The sequence below is a fragment of the Danio rerio genome, chromosome 25 (genome assembly GCF_049306965.1).
Source record: "Danio rerio strain Tuebingen ecotype United States chromosome 25, GRCz12tu, whole genome shotgun sequence".
Classification (NCBI taxonomy): domain Eukaryota; kingdom Metazoa; phylum Chordata; class Actinopteri; order Cypriniformes; family Danionidae; genus Danio; species Danio rerio.
In genome coordinates, this window is record NC_133200.1 from 31,777,932 (window position 1) to 31,787,500 (window position 9,569).

The 9,569-nt window shown below is 39.0% G+C and overlaps 2 protein-coding genes across 2 annotated transcripts in view; both read right to left on the reverse strand.

Annotated features, from left to right (window-relative positions):
• Positions 1–1,374: 1,374 nt before the first annotated feature.
• ugt5a2 (UDP glucuronosyltransferase 5 family, polypeptide A2) overlaps positions 1,375–9,569 on the reverse strand; it is a 14,130-nt gene continuing 5,935 nt past the window's right edge. The window contains 1 exon segment of the mRNA NM_001076723.2: positions 1,375–3,382. Within this exon segment, the coding sequence (NP_001070191.2) occupies positions 1,795–3,369 (1,575 nt within the window). The 5' untranslated portion in view covers positions 3,370–3,382 and the 3' untranslated portion in view covers positions 1,375–1,794.
• Positions 7,845–9,569, reverse strand: part of ugt5a1 (UDP glucuronosyltransferase 5 family, polypeptide A1) — a 7,660-nt gene continuing 5,935 nt past the window's right edge. Inside the window, 1 exon segment of the mRNA NM_001037420.2 lies at positions 7,845–9,465. Within this exon segment, the coding sequence (NP_001032497.2) occupies positions 7,875–9,452 (1,578 nt within the window). The 5' untranslated portion in view covers positions 9,453–9,465 and the 3' untranslated portion in view covers positions 7,845–7,874.

A 9,569-nucleotide genomic window follows, 5' to 3' on the forward strand; every position in this document is an offset into this window, starting at 1 on the left:
TGTTTAGTAATATATTCCAGCTAAAACCTTCTGTACATTTACATGCTTATTACATGAGTCCATTCATAAGGATACATTAGACCAGGGGTTCTCAACTGTTTTGACTATGGGACCCACATTTTTACATGGTCATCAAGCCGCAAAATTTTTAGGAACTATAATACAATTTTAGGAATTGTAATTAATTTGTATTTATTTGTTAACATACAAAAGTAGTGACAGATAAATCATAAACACATCACCAAGACTTACAATATTTTACTGCTGTCATTTAACAAAATGTATCAAATTATAAAAATATTACAAAGTAAAAACGACAAATACTGTAAACAGTGGTTAGGAAAGGAAAGGTTCAGTTACCATTAACTAAACTGAACTGTTAATAAAACATGTTGTCTGGTTTCTAAATGTCATTTTAATTTAGAAGGTCTTGTGCTCTCTTGTGAGAGCACCTCGCTACTTATGACACACTGAGGTTTTAAGTCTTTTTTGTCATCAACATATGTAAATCGATACTTATTCAGGGTTGTACTTGCACTTCGACATATTTGTTGGTATAATTAAATGAAATTTCACATGTCAAACAGTAGGGTTGTCATGCACGCATTTCAAAATAAAAGTCAAAAGAAGTTAAAAAAATTAAATTTTGTTACAGTGACCCACTTTTGGGCCGGGACCCACCAGTTGAGAAACACTGCATTAGATTGTCCTAATCTCAATCTTTGACTCACAGAGCATTAACACAATGCAGAAGCTAGCAGTAATCTGAATAAATGTTTGGTATCGCTTGTTGGCACGGCTAGAGCAAACTGATCTGCTGCTCTAGGCAAAGGACTGTCACACCACCCTCAACCCGAAAGTGAAAACGAAAGTGACCCGGTCATGAAATGAAGACCAGGGGGGAGGTGTTGGGGGGGTGTTTGCCGCCCTCCCTATTTAGGCGGCCACCTAGATCACCTCTATGGACGCGCCGGCCATAATTGTTGGAAAAAAATTGCAATTCCTAGAGGGTCGCAGCTCTTCACAGTTTTGCTCCAACCCTATCAAACAGCTGATCCAAATAATCAAGGTGTTCAAAAGAGTCATGAACACCTGCATTAGTTGGATCAGCTGTGTTTGACCAGGGTTGGAGCAAAACAGTGCAGAGCTGCAGCCCTCCGGGAATTGAGTTTAAGACCTATAAAGCATGCAAATGAAACAAGTCCGATGCTGAACTTTTTAACCTCAAGTAAAGAAACTTATTACCTTGATCATAAATTCAATAATAGTGTCCCCCATAAAGGTAAACATTAGCCATTGCGTTACACCAGTTACAAATGTTTTTCTGTACTTCCAACCACAAAAACAGTAAGAAATGATCAGTAAAATCATGAATCGCTGTACTGAATTTATATTTTATTCTCATTTAAATGATCTTTTACATCTCAAACAAATTCTCAACATTGAACACGTACAATTATTATTTATATCATTTATGTTGTACTTTTTTTTTTATTAAACCTCAAAATGTATTGAATCACATGTACAAACACAAATGCTAAAATTGCTGCTATTGCAGTCAAAATACTTTTTATAATCTAGGACGATCTGTAAGACAGTGTTTGTAAACGAGGAGCTCCTACATTTTTTATGATAAACTCAATCCAAAATATAGCATGTTCAAAAGGATTCATTGGCTGATTGTTGTGGAACAATTATGAATGTTTTCTGAATGATTATTTTAGTTTTATGCACTGGATTAAAATAATGAGAAAGTGAAACTATTTTAAATGAGTGATATTTCCAGCCAATATGTTACTCATGCTTTACTTTCTTTCTGAATAAACAAAGGCAAAAATATTTCATTGTATAAGCGGTCAGTAAAACAAATACTAAAACCATCAACATTAATGTCAAAATAACATCTATAGACTGATACTCAATCCAGGACATTCTGAAAGACTGTGTCCGTAAATGAGGAGCTCCTTTATTCCTCATGACAAATTCAATCCAGAAGATGGCACGATCAAGAGGTTTCATTGGCTGGTCGTGGTGCAGCTTGGACAGTTTCTGCATGTTCTCTCTGTAAGACGGATTATGCAACACTTCCTTCAACGCCTCCAGAAACACAGCCCTGTCCAAAGTTGCAAATTCTACAATTTTTGCTGTTCCCTTTGCTCGCATCCTGGAGAGATTATCAGGCTGATCAAAAGCTAAAGGAAGGCCTACAATGGGCACCCCGTGATAGATGGCTTCCTGAAGTCCATTGGTGCCTCCATGTGCTACAAACAGTTTAGTTTTAGGATGTCCAAGCAAGTCATTCTGGGGCAGCCAGTTCACAATCAAAGTATTGTTGCCAAGGTTTGCAGGTCGTGGACCTGTGTATCTCCAAATGACTTTTTGAGGCAGTTGAGCGAATGCTGCAGCAATTTCATCATTGAGTTCACTCAGAAGCTGACCAAAAACTGTCCCCAAACTCATCATGATCACCCCATGTTCTCCAGAGCTCTGCACAAACTCCTCAAGATCACCTGGAAGTGGCTTTGCAGGTTTGCACTGGAAGCCTCCCATGTAGACCACATTTGGCATCGTGGGTCGTGGAAACTCAAAAGTAAAATCGTTTCTCATGAGCCAGAGGTCTGCATCCTGAAGCAGCGAGAAGAAATTAACATTGGGGCCAAAATATTTCTGGGTGAGCTCTTGGTAAGGAGAACCAAAGTTCTTGGAATATTTATAGCGAATCATTATATATGTCATCATGTTCATGACTCTCTGACTGAATGTCATCTTGTCCGTTAGTTGTAAGCCTGAAACAGGTACATATGAGAGAGGAGATGGAGCTATATCAAAATGGGCTTCTCCATATACGGTCCAGCGGACATTATACACGAGAGGGAGCCCAAGACGATGTGCCAGTAACACACCACTTCCATAAGCAGGATCCGTCAGGACAACATCATATGCAGCATCTTTAAGAGAATTCATCAAGGTTTCATTTTCAAACAATATTGCTGTCATATTGCAGGATTGCTTATGAGTCTCTGTAACAAAGTGAATCATTTCGTCAGCAAGTGCCATTTCATTCCAAAATGATTTTCCTTGTCTCTGGATTTTCAGTAAGTGAGGGAGGAACGTCTCCATGAAGTCATCATCAAATACCCCGTTGTCCACAGTGATAGAAGTGTAGAGAGGAGACTGTTCCTCAATGTACCAGCTGCTAGAACCTCGGACCACGGTGATACTGTGACCCCTCGAATGTAATTCCACAATAAGGACTTTCATATTGACCCAGTGACTTCCTTCCACAGGAACCACGAGAAGTTTACCAGCGTAAGATCTTGAAAGGACACATAACAGAAGGAACAATCCAAGATGGGTGGAGGGATGCATCTTTGCTGCTAACCTTAAATAAGAAAGAATATAACATAAACATAATACAACATAAACAGGGTACATAAATGCCCTGTTATTGCCCTGAAATTTCATAGAATTGTTGCAGGCCTTCATCATGAAACTATTACCAAGGTTTGCAGATCCCAGACCATGGTTTACACTGAAAGGTGTATATAGATGAAAAGCAAAATTGTTTCTAACTTCTCCAAGGAGGTGGAGCTACAACAAAATAATCTTTACCCTATTTTGTCTAGTGAATATGTAGCACATGAAGATCACAATGTGTCAGTACTTTCCATATTTGCTTTTTAAAATCTTAAGCAAGAGCTATCCCATTCTAAAGTAGCATTCTTTGTGTATGGATCTGTAGTAAAATGGATAGAAACTTCACTGAAACCGTCATGTTTTTCAGTTTTCAGTATCCACACAGTGTAGAGTAAAAACTGCTATTCAGTATATCACCTACTTGAAAATCAGATGACGGGGATAATTTTGACCTTATTAATTGACCCTTGAAGACACAAGCAAAGCTTTAATCCAAAGATGTGGATTAGATTTATTCACAAAATTAGAACATCACATACAATATTTGCCAATTAGGTACCATTACAAAACAATGAATCAACGAGAACAAAATCGTCATGTTCTGATAAATTGGCAGCAAATATCAAAAATGAAAAATAAAATTTGCTTTATAATGAGAATCCACTGTGGGCCTTTTTAATATATAATAAATGACTTTCATATCAAAAGACACAGTAGATCAAACTCAGCAAACGCAGTCATACCTGTCGTTTGGAGGCACTCAGGACAGGTCTGGGAGGTATTAACAATCCAATTTCAAATTGATGATGGAAATTGGCTAAGGGTATAGGGCAGGGCTATTCAATTAGTTTGTCAGCGGGGCCGGTTCATGAAAAGCATCCCAAACGAAGGGCCAGAGAGATATGACTTGCTATTTTATATACACAACTGCATATATGCTGTATTTGTCCGTAAGACACCCACGTTGGCTTTTCTACATTAAAATGTTAATAAATTGTATTTTGAAACTACATAATATCAGTGCATTGTACAAAACAATTTTTTCTTTTTTTTACAAGCATTCAAATGTATTTCAGAGCACAACAAAATCAGTGCATTGCTGAAGTAGGCTTTTTCTACATTCAGACACATTCATATGTTGTGTTTACATGCTAAATAACATTAATTCATGTCACATTCATATGCTAAATTTATTTTTGATGTCTTGCTCACACTATGTAGAGGGCCGGAACAAATTGCCTCTGGGGCCAGATTCGGCCTGCGGGCCGTCAATTGAATAGCCCTGGTATAAAGATAAGAATGACTAATGCAACATTTCTGATGTTTTACAATTTGGCCATTTAGCTGCAGTATGTTATGCATGTGGTTCAGTATTAATGCCTTCTGACTTCATTGTACTTTAGCCTACAAGCATTGTTATGTACATTTTCAAAATGTATGCACATCTTGGCATATCCATTAAGCATTTTTCATGCAATATTCCAAAATCTGCATGAAATAAGTGGATAGAAACAGCTACTTAGTGAACCTTGGAGAGACCTTACCAGGGAGCCATTATCAAGTTTTCTAGTATATCAAGTACCAAAGAAATGACAGGGATGTTTGAATGTAACTACTGAATAAGGAACTTCATTTTAATTAAATGGCTTGCATCTAAAAAGAATTCTTCTCAGTAATGAGAAGAGTGCACTAATGCCTTTGCATTACCAACCTTCATTATGCACGAGTGATGGGCAGGGCCAGACGGAATCTGCGGACGTTTTTTGCTATTTCTGCAGAGAATTTTGGTAAAAATCTGCAGATTTCTGCGGAATTATTTTGGGAGTATCTAGCAGAGTATCATAACTAAACCCTTAATATATTAAATAAAAAGTAATAAATTACTGAATAAAAACTGAATAAATTCTAATTTACACATTTACTCAAGTAAATAAACAGAATTAATAATGGGCTAAAAATCTGCAGAAATTGGCGGAAAATCTGCAAAAAATCTGCGGAATTCTGCGTGCGCAGATTCCGTGTGAGCCTAGTGATGGGTCGTTCATGAACGATTCGTTCATTTTGAACGAATCTTCAATATGACTCGGGATTTACGAGTCGTCTCAGAGTGTGATTCGTTCATCCGCACGTGCGCACATTTGTGCAGGTAGTATCGTTAATTTCAAGTCTTCATCACATTGGCAGAAGCCAATCATATGCGTTTAGAGCCGGAAAAAGAATTGATCCGCTCACCTCTCTAGTCCTCTATCAGGTCTGAGTCACACGTTCTTCACGAGTCAATCATACGCGTTTTGAGCCGGAAAAAGAATGGATCCGCTCCCCTCTCGAGTCCTCTATCGGGTCAGAGTCACTCGTTCATCACGGGCCCATCATACGCGTTTAGAGCCGGAAAAAGAATTGAACCGCTCATCTCCCGAGTCCTCGGGTTTGAGTCATTCTGTCACGTGATGAACGAACGGTCACGGCTCCTATCGGCTTAGACTGTGCATTGATTAAGATTATATGTGACTGTCAGTGTAACGTGAATTAACCCCTGACATTTGAAGACATGAAGAGGTGAGCTGAGCAAGGAGACAACAATACCTTCATAGACAAAACAGCAGGTAAACATTGAATTATTATTTTCTCCTTCTTATATCCTATATATGACTTATTTGTCGTGCAATCAACCCTTTGGGCTAGTTGTAGATGTGTTTAGAAGCAATTCGTAACATTTTAAAGGGTCACGAAACACCAAAACACATTTTTTGAGCTGTTGACAGTCGTATATGTGTCCCACACTGCTATAAACACTATTAGGACACCTATATTTCACTAAAAAGTGTAAATTGGTTGTTTTTGCGTTATTTCAAGCAAATTCGTACTTCCGGTTTGAAACGAATTTTTGAAGCTGCGTCACGGTCATGACATAATAGCGTTGTATTCCAGCGTGCAGACTGGGCGTCTGTGCCAGAGTGAGTCTTATTACGTCTTACAGTGTGATGCATTAATGCATGAGTAAGGCTTGGTTCAAACCAATCAGTGCGCTCTATTGTGCAACTTCATTAATATTCATTAGTGTCACAGTGTTTTCACGACAGAGACGCCACGTTGTGTTGGCAAAACAAGCGTGAAGTGTTGCTTTTATAGTTTGCTGCCGTTAAGTTTTGTTTTCATTTTCTCTCTGTGAGAGCGCAGCTGGAGTCACGTGTGAATTAACAGTGTACGCGACGCTTGACAACAATAACTTACGTGTCTAAGGAGGATTATTGTTTACCTGAGAGCTGTTCTCATCTCCAAACGCTGAGATCCAGATTCGCTTGTAGTCTTCTCTAAATAAAGACGCGGCTCTAGTTGCTGGTGATTGTCCTGTCTCTACAGATTTGGTAAGTGAGCGACCAGTGCTCTTTGTGTATTCAGTTTGCTCGTATCGAACTAAGTTAACTATTGCACCGAGTCACCGAGTGTAAACATGTTAGCATCACAACCAAACTTTAACCTCGTGTAGGGTTTTTACCGCATTTAGTGACCAGAATAACACACGCGGCTTTCTGACGCTACCTGCCGTGTGCATCTAAGTTTCCGGGAAATGTGGAGGTTTTTTTTCTCTCATTCGCCGTGCGGTATCAAACATTGCATGAAAAATACACGCTTAGAGCAGTTCCTCGAATCAAATAACTCGTTTGTCGCGAGGGGCATGAATGAATTCCCTGAATGAAAGAGCCAAACTGCAGTTAAAGTCCAACATTTAATAATTTGGCAAACAATTCGACTACAGATGTCTATGTAGGTTAAACAACATCACTTTCTCCTGTCTGTGTATTTTGACTCTGAAACTCGCGCGTGCCCAAATAGACACTCCCACACCATCCCACTTTAGTTCCTCCGACACTCCCCCCTAAACAGAGCTGGACACGCCCACTTTTCTGACTTTTTCCAAAGTAGAGGTGTGAAAACACCCTGCTGAAACGAGGGGGTTTCATGGCCCTTTAATAATATTTTGGCAAATTGAACCAAATGAATGAAATGACTCGAAAAAAGATTCGTTCATCTCGATGAACGAGACTCAAAGATCCTTGTCAGCAAAATGATCCGAACTTCCTATCACTATTATGAACGTATATAACCAGAATTAATATGCTACAGAAAAAAAAAAAACATTAATTTCCTAAAATTCTAAGCATTTAGTCTATACTTTAGTTGTTTAGTAATACATTACTTCCTAAACCTAATTACTGAGTTCATGCAGAAGGATAAATCACACTGTGTAATCTTAATCTTTGACTTTCAGAGCATTCACACAAAGCAGAAGCTAGTTGTAGTCTGTTTGTTGCCTGTTGACAATCGGCTGATGCTAAACCTTCAGTTCAGGGACAATTGTGAATTTGTTCTGAATGATCATTTTTGTTTTATGCACTGGATTAAAATAAGTTTCCTAAACACAAAAATTTCATTTGAACTGATATTCAGCCAATATGTCACTCACGCTTTACTTTCTTTCTAAATACACAAAGGCAAAAATATTTAATTGTATAAGCAATCACCAATGCAAATACAAAACCCGTCACCATTAATGTCAGAATAACATCTATAGAGTGGTACTCAATCCAGGACATTCTAAAAGACTGTGTCCGTAAATGAGGAGCTCCTTTGTTCCTCATGACAAACTCGATCCAGAACATGGCACGATCAAGAGGTTTCAATGGCTGGTCGTGGTGCAGCTTGGACAGTCTCTGCATGTTCTCTCTGTAAGACGGATTATACAAAACCTCCTTTAATGCTTCCAGAAACACAGTCTTGTCCAAAGTTGCAATGTCTACAATCTTTGCTGTCCCTTTTGCTTCCATTCTGAAGAGATTATCAGGCTGATCGAAAACTAAAGGTAGACCCAAGATGGGCACTCCATGGTAGATGGCTTCCTGAATTCCGTTGGTTCCTCCATGTGCCACAAATACTTTAATCTGGGGATGTCCGAGCAGGTCATTCTGAGGGAGCCATTCTACAAGTAAGGTGTTGTTACCAAGAGTCACAGGTCGTGGTCCTGTATACCTCCAGATCACTTTTTGAGGAAGCTCCGCAAAAGCCGCTGCTATGTCATCAGTCATATCTTGTGGAAGCTGAGCAATGAGAGTGCCTAAAGACATGACAATGACTCCATGCTCTCCCGAGCTTTCCACAAACTTTTCAAGATCATTTGGAAGCGGCTTGGCAGGTTTACACTGGAAACCACTCATATAGACAATATTGGGCATTGTAGGTCGTGGAAACTCAAAGGTAAAGTCATTCCTCATGAGCCAAATATCTGCATCCTGGAAAAGTGAGAAATATGTAACATTGGGGCCAAAATGTTTGTGACAGAAAGGCGCATAGATGGGTTCAACCATGATTTGCATCTGGATCTGGCTGATTAAGTATATCAAAACATTCTTGACACGTTGAAGGAAGGACATCTTGTCCGTAAGCTCTACTCCTGGAACAGGGATGTAAGACAGAGGAGAAGGGGCAATAGCGAAATGTCCCTCTCCCTGAATTGTCCACCGAACGTTAAAGACTAAAGGAATATTAAACTTATAAGCTAGGATTGGACCACCTCCAACAGCGGGGTCTGCTAGCACCACATCAAATTTAGCATCTTGGATGGAGTTCATAACTTTTTCGTCTTCTAACATTCTGTCCATCATCTGCAACATATCTTCATGCATGGTTTTAAACTTCATCATGATTTCAAACTCCAGACGAACACGGTTCAAAACAAAATACCCTCCTCTTTTAATTTCCAAGAGACGGTTGATCAATAAACCACTAAACTCCTCATCAAATCCTCCCGTGTTTGGAATTGTGATGGAACTGTAGAAAGGAGACTCCTCTTTGATATACCAACTGTTGGAAGGTCTTACCACAGTCACATTGTGACCTTTCCTATGCAGTTCCTCAATAAGGACCTTCATGTTCACCCAGTGACTTCCATCTAGTGGAAATACCAGCACTTTACCACCGTATGTTCCAGATAATACACATAAAAGAGAAAACAAACAGAGACGTGCTGAATGATGCATCTTTGCACGCGACCTTTGAAAACAAAAGAGAAGAAATCAATGAATGGTTTATATAGAGTGATTTTTTTTTAAAGTGAAGAAATTATAAGAGCACACAATCCCTATAGTCTTCCTGTT